Raw genomic sequence first — 15,350 nt, 5'->3', positions numbered from 1 at the left:
GTGCCCGGGCCCAGAATTCAGGCCCCATGACCAAGAACAACAACAATAACAACAAAAGAAAAATCACAAGTTAAGACAAGAAGCCAGAAAAACTCATCACTCTCACTCTCTGCAAGGTCAGCATTAACCCTTTCATGGGCAGTAACCCTAATGAATCCAATTCCCCTGTATTGGGTCTTTAGGGGTTCTACCATTCTAACACTAGAGGCAAACCTCCAACGCTTGCTTACCCTGTAAGGAACAAACCACAGGTACTTGTCAGGGCACTAGGTTCCTTAAGGAGTTCTACCTCTTCTCCTGGATTCTAGGGTTGAAAAGTCTACCCGGGGATGAGTAACTCAGGACTGAGGTTGTGAAGAGAGAGGTAGCAGCTGGGGAGAATAGGATGTGGTCCTTCATGTGTGGACACACAGCCCTTGGACTGTTTGACTATTAGGAGGCAAACAAGGTTTGTGTGTGTGGTATGGTAGTGGTGGCATGCATCATAAATTCGTAAAAATGTAAGGGTGTATGTGCTGTGTACGTATGTACTACAGGATCAAATATGTGTGGAAGTACTAGTTGTGAAGAGCTGTGGTGTTCACAGGGCCTTGTGCAGATGTAAAGGTGTGTGTGTGAGTGAGTTGTGAGGAGAGGACTTTGTGAAGCTGTGTGGCAGTGGGTGAGGGTGCAGAGTGCTTCGGGCTCAGCATCACCTCCAGTACAGCTTTGTTGCCATCAGATCATACACGTGTTTTTCCCTTATCAGTCATCCCCTTTCTCAGTTTAAAAGGAATTCTGGCTTACCTTTAGATATGAATGCCTCTCGGTTGAGTAAAGCCAAGGAAGTAGGAGCTGATTTCATTCTCCAGATCAACAAGGAGAGTCCTAAGGAAATTGCCAGTAAAGTGGAAAAACTTCTGGGGTCCAAGCCGGAAGTCACCATCGAGTGCACAGGGGCAGAGTCCTCCATCCAGACGGGGATCTATGTGAGTGGACTGCAGGCGCTGAGCTGGGGGGCGGCTTCAGGCAATAAAGAGAGCAGAAGTAAGGAGACTCGTTTTCAAGCTTCTCCACTAATTTGCTGTGTGACACCTCCCCCTCCCCCAAGCAGTACTCTCCATAGTTTGTCTTCTTTTTCTTGGACAGTATTGAGGTTTGAACTCAAGGCCTCATGCCTGCCAGACAGTCAGTCTACAATTAGCCATACATCCTGCTCCCAAAATTTGGTGGTTTTTTTTTTTCCCCCTCAGTCCTAGGCTTGAACTCAGGGCCTGAGCACTGTCCCTGAGCCTCTTTGTGTTCAAGACTAGCATTCTACCACTAGAGCCACAGCAACACTTCTGGCCTTTTCTGAGTAGTTTATTGGAGATAAAGAGTCTCACAACTTTTCTGCCAGGGCTGGCTTCAAACTGCAATCATCAGATCTCAGCCTCCTGAATAGCTAGGATTAGAGTTGTGAGCCACTGGCACCCAGCTCAAAATTCTGTTGTTGTTTTTTTAATCTCTAATGTGGACATGGTAGCATTTGCTTTACTATTAGCAGGAGGAACAGAAGTCATACCTTAGTCCAGTGGGAAATTCCTGGATTATTTTACTGAGGAAAATTGTAATGTTTGAGCCATTGCTATTGGGCGAAAGTCAATTCAGTTAATCACAAAGATGAAGTGATTTCTTGGGGTCAAAGTTGTCTCCTATTGTGCTGTCACCTAGAACTAGAAACAGATAAGCTGCCAATGCCTGATTTACTGTAAATCAGGGGTCCCACCCATCAGCAATTTATGGGAAATGGACAAGGAGTTGGGGTGGAGAGTTGCATCAACAGATCAAAGTACAAGGAAAAGAGGGAAAAGGATAACTTCTAGGTTCCCAGAACTACTGTATACTGTGAGGGACCTGTGTTCATTGCTTTCTATAGCATGATGTCTAATCTGCACAAGTCAGGTACCACACTGTTTTGTTTTGTTTTTTGGTCAGTCATGGGACCTGAACTCTAGGCCTAGGCACTGTCCCTGAGCTCTTCAGCTCAAGGCTAGTGCTCTACTACTTGAGCCACAGTACCACTTCCAGCTTTTTCTGCTTATGTGGTGCTGAGGAATCGAACCCAGGGCCTAATGCATGCAAGGCAAGCACTCTACCACTGAGCCACCTTCCCAGCCCCTCAGGCACCACATTGAGAGTTACATTGCTGACCTAGCTTCAAGCTCTATAAAGTCTTATAGTCATCAGCTATAGTCAATGCCTGAGCTTTTCACAATGCTCTCTCGTGGCTCCAGAAACAAAAGGCAGCAACTGTGATCACAGGGAAAGAGCTGAGCTAAGGAAGGCAGCTGGCCAGGAACTGTCCCTGCCTCCCAGACTGCTTCCTCACAGGAGCACGGGCTTCCACACATAGGACACTGCAGTGTGAAAAGCATTGATCAGGCTAACCCCTCTGGTGGTGGCACATCCTCGAGCCTGGTACAGCTGCCTAGTCCTCCTCCTATCAGGATTCCTGGTGGCTTTGGGAACACAGGGAGTAGCCCCAGGGACCAGCAGGTGTCACTTAGCCCTGTCCTGAGTTTCATCTGGAGTCAGCCAGCCCTTTGCTCTACTGTCATAGACCAGTTGCCGTGTGGGAAGGGGCAAGACGAAATCAAAAACTCAGAAGGGATGATGGGTCCATGCGTGATAGGTCTACTACACCTTAGGTACTTGCTGAATGCAAGTACTCAGTATTAGGCATCTTGAGGGCAATAGCAGCAGGGACGGTTTATCTACTGTCTGAAGCGGATGGCAGGTCAGTGGTTGCCCAGTACAGAGGCACACTGGGACAGCTGAGGGACTTAGGGCACATCTTTCTTTGCTCATCTGCTCTGACATGAGTGCCTTTGGGAACAGATGTTTCTTCCAGTTGTTGATGGTAGAAGTCCAGTGCCAGGCCACTGGACCAACCTGAGATGGGCAGGGAGATGAATGAGAGGCAGCGGCTTCAGCAGCTTGAAATGGCATCTCTCCTGAGTAGCAAGTGGAGCCTTCAGCAGCACATACACACATATCTGAGCATCTTGTTTCTGCCCCATGCTCAATGGATGTTGTTTGTGAGATGCTCCTTGGCATAGAGGATTGATCACCTCCTTGGTGTACTAGTCACACTCATAGTGGTCAGATAGTCTTGAGCAATGCTGGGCATGTGGTCAAAAGCTGTTAAAACTCCTGGCAGTTTGGCATGGCTGACTGTGTGAGTCACGAGTTTTCTATGCACTAGGTTGATAGAAAGACAGGTTCATGCCTGTCATCATTGCTACTCAGAGCTGAGATCTGAGGATTGTGGTTCAAAGCCAGACTAGGCATGGAAGTCTTTGAGACTCTTATCTTCAATTAGCCATCAATAAACCTGAAATAGAGCTGTGATTCAAGTGGCAGAGTGTCAGCCTTGAGCAAAAAAGCCTTGTTAAACCCCTAGTACCAGTACAAAAAAAAAAGTTTTCTTTAGCTCAACTCACAACTTTGACCCTTCTCTCCCATTTACCCAAAAGGACAGCAATAAAATATAAAACAGCCAAACTCCAAGTCCAACTACTATGACTGTTACACACCAGAGACTAGCCTAGAGGCAAGCCCAGGGTCCCGCAGCTCAACAGCGGTTGCAGGAGTCACCCCTACTTGGCTCTAGACCCAGGCTCTGCCTCTGGCTCCCAGCACTGCAAAATCCTCTCCATACGTCATTGAGAATGGGTCTGAGTCACTTATCTTTTTTATAGTTCTACCCTTTTTTCCCCTAGTCCTAGTGCTTGAACTCAGGGCCTGGGCACTGTCTTTGGCTCAAGACTGGCACTGTAGGGCTGGGAAGGTGGCTCAGTGGTAGAATACTTGCCTTGCATGCATGAGGCCCTGGGTTTGATTCCTCAGCACCAAATACACAGAAAAAGCCATAAGTGGTGCTATGGCTCAAGTGGTAGAGCGCTAGCCTTGAACTAAAGAGCTGAGGGACAGAGCCCAGTCCCAGAGTTCAGGCCCCACGACCAGACCCTAAAAAAAAAAATAAATAAATAAGACTAGCACTCTACCACTCGAACCTCAGCAGCACTTTCAGCTTTTTTTTTTTCTCCTTCCTTGGTACTGAGGAATCAAACCCAGGGCTTCATGCATGCTAGGCAAGCACTCTACCACTGAGCCATCTTTCCAGCCAGCTCTACTCTTTTGGTTGTTGGTCGTGGGGCTTGAAGGCAGGGCCAAGGCAATTTTGCATTCAAGGCTAGCCCTCTACCACTTTGAGCCACTGAGCCACTTCTGGATTTCTGGTGGTTAATTGAGGGACTTTCCTGCCTAGGCTGGTTTGGAACTGCAATCCTCAGATCTCAGCCTTCTGAGTAGCTAGGATTACAGACATGAGCCACAGTGCCTAGCCAGGAAGTCATTTTTACAACCACAGAATTCCAGGAGCCCAGCTGTTTAGGTGCAGTTTTTTCCCTGCTGGTGAGCTCAGGTGGCGGCTACTGAGGGGCCTGTTGAAGTCCTGCCAGGATATGGAAGTGGCTAATGCCAATATCTAGTATTGAGGTTATTTACTTATTTATTTTTGCAGTACTGGTGTTTTAAATTCAAGGCCTCAGGCTTGCTAGCCAGGTACTCATCTTTTGAGCCATACCTCCAGCCCTCTGGTACTGAATTTTTTTTTTTAATTTAATTGTGGTACTGAATTTTTAAGACTCTGAAAGATGTACCTGGTTCTTCTCCATTGGTCAAATATGTTGTTTCAGGACCTACAAAGCTGATATTTACTATGTTGCTCTGACAAGTTTGATAGGCATGTTGAAGATTTCAGGAATAGAATGAGAATCAAACCCTCTCGAACTTTTTGCACGCACACCAGATGCAGGCAGAAGACATCTGTGTGACACTGCAGGTCTCAGTGAAAGTCTGTGTTTTCTTTTCATCTGGGTCTTCTTGCTTTTATGATTCTTCTGCAGGCCACTATCTCTGGTGGAACCCTGGTGCTTGTGGGAATGGGTGCTGAGATGGTGTCTGTACCCCTAGTGCATGCAGCCGCCCGGGAGGTGGATATCAAGGGTGTATTTCGATACTGCAACACGTGAGTATGCTGTGGGTGAGCCGGGGTGGCCAGCCGCCAGTCAGTCCAGGGCAGGCCCACACAGCCTCTGAGACTATGAGTCTCTGCCTGTTTATTCATGAGGGGCACTCCCTGGCCACACTGACAGCCATGTGATATGATAGTGCTCCAAAGAGAGAACATGTACTTCTTTCCCTGATGGAGAGACAGGGAGGGGAAATTTGAGGCATACACTACTGGCTGTTTGCTGCTGTTACCCAGGTCCCCTCCATTGTGGCTCACACCTGTAATCTTAGCTACTTAGAAGTGAGATCTGAGGATCACAGTTCAAAGTCAGCCTAGGCAGAAAAGTCTGTGAGACACTTACCTTCAAATAAGCGCCAAAAAGCCAGTAGTGGAACTGTGGCTCAACTAAAGTACTAGCCTTGACCAAAAACCTCAGGAACATCACCAAGGCCCTGAGGTCAAGCCCGAGGGCTAGCTAAATAAATTCAATTTAAAATTTAAAGAAGAGTGCTGGGAAGGTGGCTCAGTAGTAGAGTGCTTGCCTTGCATGCATGAGGCCCTGGGTTCCATTCCTTAGCACCACATAATCAGAAAAAAGCCAGAAAGGGAACTGTGACTCAAGTGGTAGAGCGTGCTCACCTTGAACTGAAGAGCCGAGGGACAGCATTCAGGCCCAGAGTTCAAGCCTCACAACCGACAACTAATAATAATAATAATAATAAAGGAGAAGGAGGACAAGTCCAAGAAATCAAGTCCTTTAGCTCACACTTGTGAATCCCAGGTTCCATTTTGGAGAACAGAGTCTTATTTATCCCACCCACATCCTATACACTACTTTGTTATCTTCTAGAGCCCTCTATCTGGGACATCTTTCCCAGCTTAAGGCTCTGTAAATCCAGTTCCTCAATAGAGCATCTGTTTTCTAGTAAACTTTGCCAAGCTGAGCTGCTAGTGGATGTAACTGGATTATCCTAACTGCCTTTTCACAGAGGCTTCTGTAGGATACACTGTATCATCTTCATGCCAATGCAATCCTATGCTTCATGATGAACCTTGTAAAATGAAGGGATGGGGTATGGGCCACGGGGCAATTAGAAATGGTTCCTACACCTGCGAGCTATTAGGTGCTTTCCTCAAGCAACAGTCTATAAAATTTGCCTTAGAGAAGCACAGTGCTAGAAATCAATGTGGCCAAGGTGTTTTGGTGCTCGGTACTTTCCGGGGACCTGTCTCTTCCTGAAGTTTCAGTATAATGCTTGTGATCTCTTCCAGGTGGCCAATGGCAATTTCAATGCTTGCATCCAAGACTATAAACGTGAAGCCCTTAGTCACACATAGATTTCCTCTGGAGAAAGCCATGGAGGCCTTTGAAACATCCAAACAGGGAGTGGGGCTGAAAGTCATGATCAAGTGTGACCCTAATGACCAGAATCCCTGATGGGCGGTACCCTCTTCCTACCCTTTCAGCATCTCAGGGCTAACTAGCTGAGCAGGGTGGGCCTCGTGACAAACTTTTTTTTCTGAATGACAAGAATAATTAATGTAATTCATTAAACACAGAGCCTTACAGAGGAGTTGGTGTGCCTTGAAAATGCAAATAGGTAGACTTTGGAGACCTTGTAACCAGAATGACCTGCTTGTGCTAAGTCAAGCCCTGCACATAGAGCAGTGTCTGGCAGCCGAGGGTTAGGAGCTGCCCTTCTTCTCTTCTTTGGGTGGGGACAGAAATTCTGCCCTTGTGTTTCTGGTACCATCATGACTGCCAGGGAATGGGCAGCCCTGAGGCTGAATGCCTTGCAAAGTGTCTAACCATCTTTCTCCCACTCCCCACTCTACCTGAAGCATGGCCTCTACTGCTAGTCAACTTGGAGACCTTCAATGCTTCCTGACTAGCCCAAAAGAGCTTGGTCAACTACCTGAGGATTTTATATCCCCACCCTAACCCCTCCTAGGCTCCCTCAGTTATTAGACAATTCTATTCAATTCTGGTCATTGTAAGTGGAAGAAAAATGGTCCCTCTGATCATTGCAGTTGAGGCTCTTGATATCTTCCTGTCTTTTGGAAGGGTATCTCTAAACGTACCCTATTTTAATCTTGGGTTGTTACTTTTTTCCTGTATAACATTTTAAAAGGCCAATCACACCCTTGGTGATTTTTGAGATTAATAATCAAGAATGAGGATATAGTAGCTGTGACCAAACTTGGCTACAGCCTTTAATTCCTTACTTCAGATGTGGGCAGAGGGCACGAGTTTGAAAAGAACTCTGGTTTATATGGGGAAACGGCATGGCCAGAGCCTAAAATTCATCAAACTGCTGTGGGCAATAAATTCTCTGCTTTTGGTATCTGACTACAGCTGTTGTTTGTGTCCGTTTGTGGAGGAGTGGACTTAGGTTATCTGCTTCACAGAAGGAAGAATCCCAGGACTTTACCGAGTATACATTGTGCACTAAATAGGATTTTCATTAACTGCTGGAAATCTACACAAATCATTCAATCCACACAGCAAGCCAAACTCATTATGATAGTTTGCAGGTAACAAAGTAATTTGATCAAGGCCATACACTGCTTTTCTCTCACCATAGGGTCAGGAGACATCTGTCTCTGCACACTCTCAGTAGCCATGTAGCCCAGCCCACCTGGTCCTTCCTTCTCTTAGTTCTATTTAGTTAGGACCACACTTGGCACCTGCCTTCTCTTTAATCCCCTTCCACAGCCAAGGTTCCTTTAGCAGTTAAGAGGCCTGGTCTTCAAAGCCAAGATCCTGATAACTTCCATTTTCTAGTCCCAGATGCCAGTGTGTGACTATGAAGAGTGAATGGGCAGATCAAAAGTAGTTTAGAGCTAGGAATAGTGGTCACACCTTTAACTCCAGCACTTGAAAGGCTTAGGCAGGAGAACGACAAGTTTGAGGACATCCTGGACTTCATGGCAAGACCCTGTCTCAAAAACACACCTAACAGCCGGGTACTGGTGGCTCACACCTCTAATCCTAGCTACTCGGGAGGCTGAGATCTAAGGATCCCACTTCGAAGCCAGCCCAGGCATTCCCTACCAACTCCACAAGGTGCTCAATCAGTGTTGACTGACTCAGTGAATCAGTCCCGGAACAAGAATATGAATTCCCCGCGAGTTCCCCAACCTTGGGAGGCCTGGCAGCCTCTGTGTGCTCTGTCACCAGGCACTGGTTCACTTTCTGTCAACACTGAGGACCCCACCCAGCTGGCACTCCCAGCACTGAATCGAGTGGGGGTGTAAGGGTGGAGAGCAGGGAAGGACCCTACATGCAACCTTGAAGGTGAAAAGGGGAGGATGACCTCATCCACCCCCCCACCCCGCCCCGCCCCCGCCTGCATCCCAAGAAGGAAGGAGTACACTGACTCCAGCAACAGCTCCCACCCTGTGGTCATGGCAAATGCTGGTGTGACATCATTTCTGGACACACTCCCTGAATCTGAGCCATCTTTCCTCTTTTCTCTCGGCTCCCTGTTTTACATAAAGGGAGCCTTATTGAAGCCAGAGGTCAGGCTCAGGATCAGGGAGATGCCAGGATGAGTGGAGTATTTGCCCTTCTCCAGAACTGACGCAGGCTCATGGTATCAGTAGGTCCAGTACAGAGGCCAAACAACAGGCAACGCCTGCCCAGTTCTGAACATCAGGCTGGGGACTGAAGCTGGGTGAGGTGTCGTTACAAGTTACAGATGGTGACTGATATGTACTCTGGGTGACAGGTCTACAGCATCTCCATCTTCCTTACTACATACTGCAAACCATTCAAATAGGATGGAGAAGGTGCAGCAATAGTGCAGTGGCTTGGCCAAGGAGCTCATGGCTCATGGGAAGCACTTTCCAGACATCAGCAGATGGCTTCTGACACAGTAGCATCCAACCCTGGCTTACCTATGCTCTGAAAGCCCTGGCTAAGTCAGATACTCTGTTCCTTCCCTGGGCACCTAAAAGTGGGTACAGGTATGAGGATGATGTTACCTCCAAGAGATTATTCAATGCATCAAGGAGGAGCTGGTTGAGGACTGTGTCCTCAAGAGCGCAGCCTCTGAGAGGTAGCAAGTTTTAAAAGATTTAATTCAAGTATTCCTGGGTTCTGTCTAATCTTGGGCACTTCCATCAGTCTGTTTCCTCCTATGCTAACTGCAGGGTTGTGCTAGACTATCTTAAGGTCTATTCAGGCACTGATACCTTATATGTCTCTATCACCCAGAGGGCCTGGGGAGTGAGGAGGTCTTAGGACTGACTGACAGGGGCATTCTCAAGTTCCACTTCTAGTCTTGTCTCTGTGGCTAGAGTGAAGGGTGTGGGGAGGGCTGCCTGTGAAAACACCCGCATCCTGGATATCACCTGGTCCTGCCTCTTGGCTTCAGGCTCCTAGGTGTGTTGTCTTAAGGGTCTACACAGCCCAGATGTAGGCTCTGGCAGGTCAGACTCATCACTGACTTCACTATTGTAGCAACTAACTGGCCTTCTTGTGCTCCATAATATAAGCCTGGTAGGGGCAGAGGGTAGGAAAAAGGTGGGCCTTCAGGTAGGTGGGTTTGTACTGGGCCTGTCCTCTCTGAGGCATGATGGAGGAACAGATCCCTCAAGACAGCCCAAGCTGGCCCGACAGGCTGCTAGCTGCTTAGTCCTTCCAGTGCCTACAGCCTTTCCCATAGGCCTCTTCACAACTCCTTCCTGGTTACAATCCCAAGGCACTTCAAATCAGCTGTTTACTGTGCCCTCATCACCAGGAGATACCATAATCCCTTTTCACGCAAGTTGGTGCATTGTAAGAAAATAAAGGCAGAAAAATAAAAAAGAGAAAGTCAGTATAATCCATTTGCTAAAGACGTTAAGCTATTGAGGTGCCAGGCATGAATCACATGAATCACAGGAAGAAAGATGCCGGAGTACTGTCATCCAGCTTTTCCCTTGACAATCTCTTTACATGTAAAACATGTACGTATATTCATAAGTATAATGACAGCATTTACTTTTTTCCATTTTCACTCATAACTTAAAAAAAAACACTTATTAAATGATTCTCATCATTATATCCACCAGATTAACAATGATGTCTTTATATCATACACTAATCAATTTTCCCTAATTATCTTAGGTCCCCCTACTTTGGCTTAAATGTCATCATTCTAACATACAGATATAAACACACACAAATTCACATGCACACATACATACATACACACCTATACATTGTGTTACTGGGGATTGAATGGAGGGCCTCACACTTGCTAGACAAGTTTTCTATCATTTGGGCCACTACACCAGCCCTTTTATTTACTTGTTTATTTTGTTGTTTTCTAACTTTGCCCTGGGTGGACTTGGATTTGCAAGCCTCCTGTCATTGCCTCTCGAGTGACAGAACTCAGACATGTGCTTGTAACATTTTAGAATGAAAATAACTGGGTTGGAGACTACATATCTTTCTGTACCTTCCTTCCCCCTCCTTCCCTTTCCTTCCTTCTTTGCTAGGGATGGAACCTAGGGCCTTTGTGCATGTTAGGCAAGTACTCTACCACTGAGCCACACCTCAAGCCTTGAGTAGACCTGGCAGACAAGAAATTAAAGTATTGAGGCTGGGAAAGTGGCTCAGTGGTAGAGTGCTTTGCCTTGCATGCATGAGGCCCTGGGTTCAATTCCTCAGCACCACATAAGCAGAAAAAGCCGGAAGTGGTACTATGTCTCAAGTGGTAGTGCGCTAGAGCTAGCTGAAGAGTTGAAGGACAATGCCCAGACCCAGAGTTCAGGCCCTACGACTGACCAAACAAAAAGAAAAAAGCAATTAAGAGTATTGATACTGAGACCAATAAACTCTGGAGATACCCCATCCAGGCCATGTACATGTGGAAGAACTTGGATTTAAGGGAGTACTCAGGCTGCTGAGGATAAAACCCCAGTGGTTGTAGAAGGTTCCTTTGCAGCTCTGGACTGTCTTAAGTTGGTATAAATCTGGATGGCTTAAAATGAGTTGGATGAGGTATTAATGCAAATCTTGGATCCTCAGGTCCCAAGAAGCTTGGCAATTTATAAGACCCTTGAGGGACTTAGGTTCAAATACAATTGTCGCTTTGCTACTTTATTTTCTTACTACATATAATATACATTTAATGCCATGGTTACCTATCTTAACAATGTAGATTTTTCAAGATTTGCTCTCAGAATCCCCAAAGTGAATCATTTCCCTTGTCACCCACTACGTGGTGGAATGGGATGGAATGGAATGGGGCTACCAACAAACAGTACTTATCAGGGACTAATTTGGAAGAATTTCTTGGAAGAACTGTTATCAGTAATTGGGAAGTCAACAAGTTACCAGACAGAAAGTGAAAGAGGAAGGTGGATGAGGAAAAAGCTGAGCAACAAAGAACCACTAATCCAAGGTAGTGAGAAGAATGTGACTCAGCACTGGCATAGGCTTTCAAAGAAACACAGGAACAGACAAGCTCCAGCCAGACCCCCGCCCACTCAGCTATCCCTAACCTTACCACACCCTAACTTCCACACTTAGACACCTAACTAAACCAGGATGTCAGAAAGCTTTGTTTTTCCCCAAGCAGAGGTTGGCTGCCATTGACTTACATCTTCTCATGGGCCATAGGGCAACATGGGGAAAAGACGCCCATGTACTAACTTGGAAGAGAAGGTCAGGAAAGAAGCCAGTGGATGTCTTGGGTTCTATTCTATGAATAGAAAGAATGAAGAATTCAATTACTCGATTGACTCAAAACCTTGAACAACTCAAGTGACTTCTTCAAAGGCTTGAGTTTCCTCATCCTTTTTGTTTACGGTGCCAGTACTTGAAATCAGGGCCTGGCAGACCTTCTCCCTGAGTTGTTTTCTGATGTTGTTGATGATGATGTTGCTTGTTTTGTGCCTGTTCTGGGGGCTTGAACTCAGGGCCTGGGTATTGACCCTTAGCTAACACTGAGCCACTGGAGCCACAGTTCTACTTCTGACATTTTGGTGGCTGAGATTAAACAATCAATCAATCAATGTTTCACAGACTTTCTTGCCCGGCCTACCTTTGCACCAGGCTTTTCAGCTCTTACCCTTCTGAGTAGTGGCTGGAATTGCAGGCAAGAGCCAGCAGTGAGCGCCTGCATTTTCCTCATCTCTTCAATGCGGGAAATCACACCTACCTCAGGGTCACCACAGGGACGGACGGAGCCATCCGGAAGTTCTGGGCAGGATGAATGGGTGTTCGCAACAGACCTTCTCTCTTCGGCTCTTACATGAGCAGTGTGGCCCATTCCTCTAGTTCCGAGGCCTCACTCTGCAAAGGTGCCTGCCACCTTTGGAAATGGGCAGCGGGCACGAAGGCCAACATGGCTGGCGGGAAAAGAGCGACGCAGCACAAAACAGCTCTCCTTCCGGGTCAGGCCACAGGCGCGCTGGGCCTTTAACGCATGCGCCGCCCGCGTCGAGGTGAAGTGCCCGCCTCTCCACGTGTGTGCGCTTAAGGCGCCTTTCCTGTTGTGGGTGCCAATCAGAAGGAAACTTCCGCACCCGCCCTAATAGGGAAGGGAACCAATCGTAGAGCGTCCATGACCACGATTCGGCCAATCAAATCAACGATGGGCGGGGAGGGGGTGGAGAGACTGACCCATATATTTGGTAGACCCAAGCAATCATTGTAGAAACTCAGTCCTGGGACCCTTCTCTTCTGAGAAGGTAGGACACTCTCAAATAAACTTGCTCCATCTATTTTAAACACGTGTGTGTGTGTGTGTGTGTGTGTGTGTGTGTTTAAAGTGTCTTTAGATGCCAGTACTAGGGCATGAATTCAGGGCCTGGGCATTGTCCTTTAGCTTGTTTCTAGTTCAGGCTAGTGCCTTATCACTTGAGCCATTTAATTTGTGTAAATTCTTGCATAGTCTGTGATGAACCTCACTGAAACCACTCTCGGCATTATTGCCACCTATCAATAGAATACTACACTGCAATGAAAAAGAAGGGAACCATCCTAGCAGCGATCTGCAAAGACCAGGTGTCTTAAATCCTTTAATCATTGACATATTACTACTCCATTTTATAGCAGAAAAAAAGATGAAACAATCCCAGTTTCACACCTACACCCCACACACATACACATATTTGAGAATGTGTGGAAAACATTCTGTCTCCAGGGATGGATGTCAAATTGTGAGAAGGCAATTGTAGAAGAAAAGATTTGAGCCAGGTGCATGGTGGCTCACACCTGTAATCCTAGCTACTCAGGAAGCTGAGATCTAAGAATCACAGTTAGCCTGGGCAGAAAAGTCAGTGAGAATCTTATCTCTAATAAACTACATTAAAAAAGCTACTTAGTGATGCTGTGGCTCAAGTGGTAGAATGCTAGCCTTGAGCATAAAGAGGTTCAGGGACAGTGCTCAGGTTCTGAGTTCAAGCCCCAGGACTGGCAAAAAAAAAAGAAAAAGTCACAGTTTCAATGGTGGTTCTCAGGCTCAAAAGCAGAAAAGCAGAAGCAATGACACAGGTTCCCACAGCTGAGTACCTCTTCATCCCCCCACAGGCCTTTGGCTGTAGCCATGAGGAGGTGCTGAATGAGGAAGGAACTGCACACTCATGTGCCCACCCCAGCCGAGCCTCTGAACCCCAGGCAGGATGAGCTGTGAAATCACAGAGCCATGGAAGCACAGTAAACACACCGGGCAAAGGCTGCTTCCAAGAAGTCAGCTGCTTTCTCTCGTTCTTGGTCTTTTAAGCCAATGATCCTTTATTTACTGAGCAGCGAGTGATTTCCACAACAGGGAAGTCCGTGTCACCTCCTTTTAGATGAGTGCATCTGTGGTTTTGGTCTTAGCCATATCTTCTGGAGTCTCTGTACTACTTGGGTAACACCTCCCAGCCCTTTTTACTTTTAGTTTTTCTAAAAGTAGTAGTCTGCTATGGCCAGCCTCAGATTACAATCCTTCTATTTATGTCTCTAACACGGCTGGGATTACAGGCTGGACCACTGTGTTGTGTGAGGGGAGGGGGAAGAAGGACCTGTGCACTTTCACTCAAGGATAGCCCTCTGCCACTTGAGCCATAGCTCCACTTCCTGCTCTTTTGGTAGTTAATTGGAGCGAAGAGTCTCAAGGACTTTCTTGCCCTGAGTTGGCTTTGGACCTCAATCCTTAGATCTCAGCTTCCTGAGTAGCTAGGATTGCAGACATGAGACAAGCCACCTCTGGATTTTATTACTGAACCAAGTCAATGATCCTTTTATTTTCTGAGGAATTCATTATGTCTATGATTACAATGTCTGTATTTTCATCTCCCCTTGGAGATGATGGTGTCTTTCTGTTTTTGTTTTTGTTTTTTTCCTTTGAATAGCTATGAGTTTTACCTTTGGGTTCTTCATGAATTTTCCAGTTGCAACTTTACCTCCTCTCAAAAGGAATAAATCAAAGCAAGGAGCCAGTGGCTCATACCAATAATCCTAGGTACTCTGGAGACTGAGGTCTGAGGATTGTAGCTCAAAGCACCGCTTCCGGCTTTTTTTCTTTTTGCTTATGTTGTGCTGGGGAATCCAACCCAGGGCCTCAGTCATGCAAGGCAAGCGCTCTACCACTGAGCCACCTTCCCAGCCTTGGAGAAATTATTTCTAGGAACATCGTATGCGAGCATTTTTTTTGTCAGCTGTGGGGGTTGAACTCATTGCCTGAGTTCTATCTTCCAGCCTCTTGTGCTCAAGGCTAACACTCCATCACTTGTGCCACAAAACCACTTCTGGTTTTTTTGTTCTTGTTTTTGTTTTTTGCCAGTCCTGGGGCTTGAACTCAGGGCCTGGGCACTGTCCCTGAGCTTCTTTTGCTCAAGGCTAGCTAGCACTCTGCCACTTGAGCCACAGGACCACTTCTAGCTTTTTCTCTTTATGTGGTACTGAGAAATCAAACCCATGCATGCTAGGCAAGTAGTCTACCACTGAGCCACATTCCCAGTGTTTTTAGTGGTTTATTGGAGATAAGAGTCTCGCAGGGACTTTTCTGCCCTGACTGTTAAGAACTACAGTCCTCCGATCTCAGCCTCTTTAGTAGCTAGGATTATAGGCTCGAGCCACAGAACCACAACCCAGCTTCCAGCATCTTAAGAGATCTCTTTCTCTCCCTTCCAAGTCCTATACTCATGTTCATATGATCCTTCTTGATTGTATCTCTGCATTGGTGTCTCGGAGTTGGCAGGTAGAGCTGCAGGAGAAGTCATAGGGGATCATATTTCTTTCTGAGTTTTACAAACACTGTATCATCTTACCCTCACGGGGGAGGAAATTGAGACCCAGAACAGTAATGGAACCTGGATAAAGGTAACTGGC

The 15,350-nt window shown here is 46.6% G+C and overlaps 1 protein-coding gene across 1 annotated transcript in view; it reads left to right on the top strand.

Moving 5' to 3' along the window:
* LOC138804894 (sorbitol dehydrogenase) overlaps nucleotides 1-7,388 on the top strand; it is a 31,998-nt gene extending 24,610 nt beyond the window's left edge. Inside the window, exons 7-9 of the mRNA XM_069989409.1 lie at nucleotides 793-968; nucleotides 4,932-5,053; nucleotides 6,311-7,388. Coding sequence (XP_069845510.1) covers nucleotides 793-968; nucleotides 4,932-5,053; nucleotides 6,311-6,476 — 464 coding nt within the window. The 3' untranslated portion in view covers nucleotides 6,477-7,388. The remainder of the gene's footprint in view (nucleotides 1-792; nucleotides 969-4,931; nucleotides 5,054-6,310) is intronic.
* The last annotated feature ends 7,962 nt before the right edge of the window (nucleotides 7,389-15,350 follow it).

Source organism: Dipodomys merriami, unplaced genomic scaffold, assembly GCF_024711535.1.
Source record: "Dipodomys merriami isolate MVZ:Mamm:240054 unplaced genomic scaffold, mDipMer1.0.p SCAF_379, whole genome shotgun sequence".
Taxonomy (NCBI): Eukaryota; Metazoa; Chordata; class Mammalia; order Rodentia; family Heteromyidae; genus Dipodomys; species Dipodomys merriami.
This window is presented reverse-complemented; position numbering and strand designations above follow the sequence as displayed.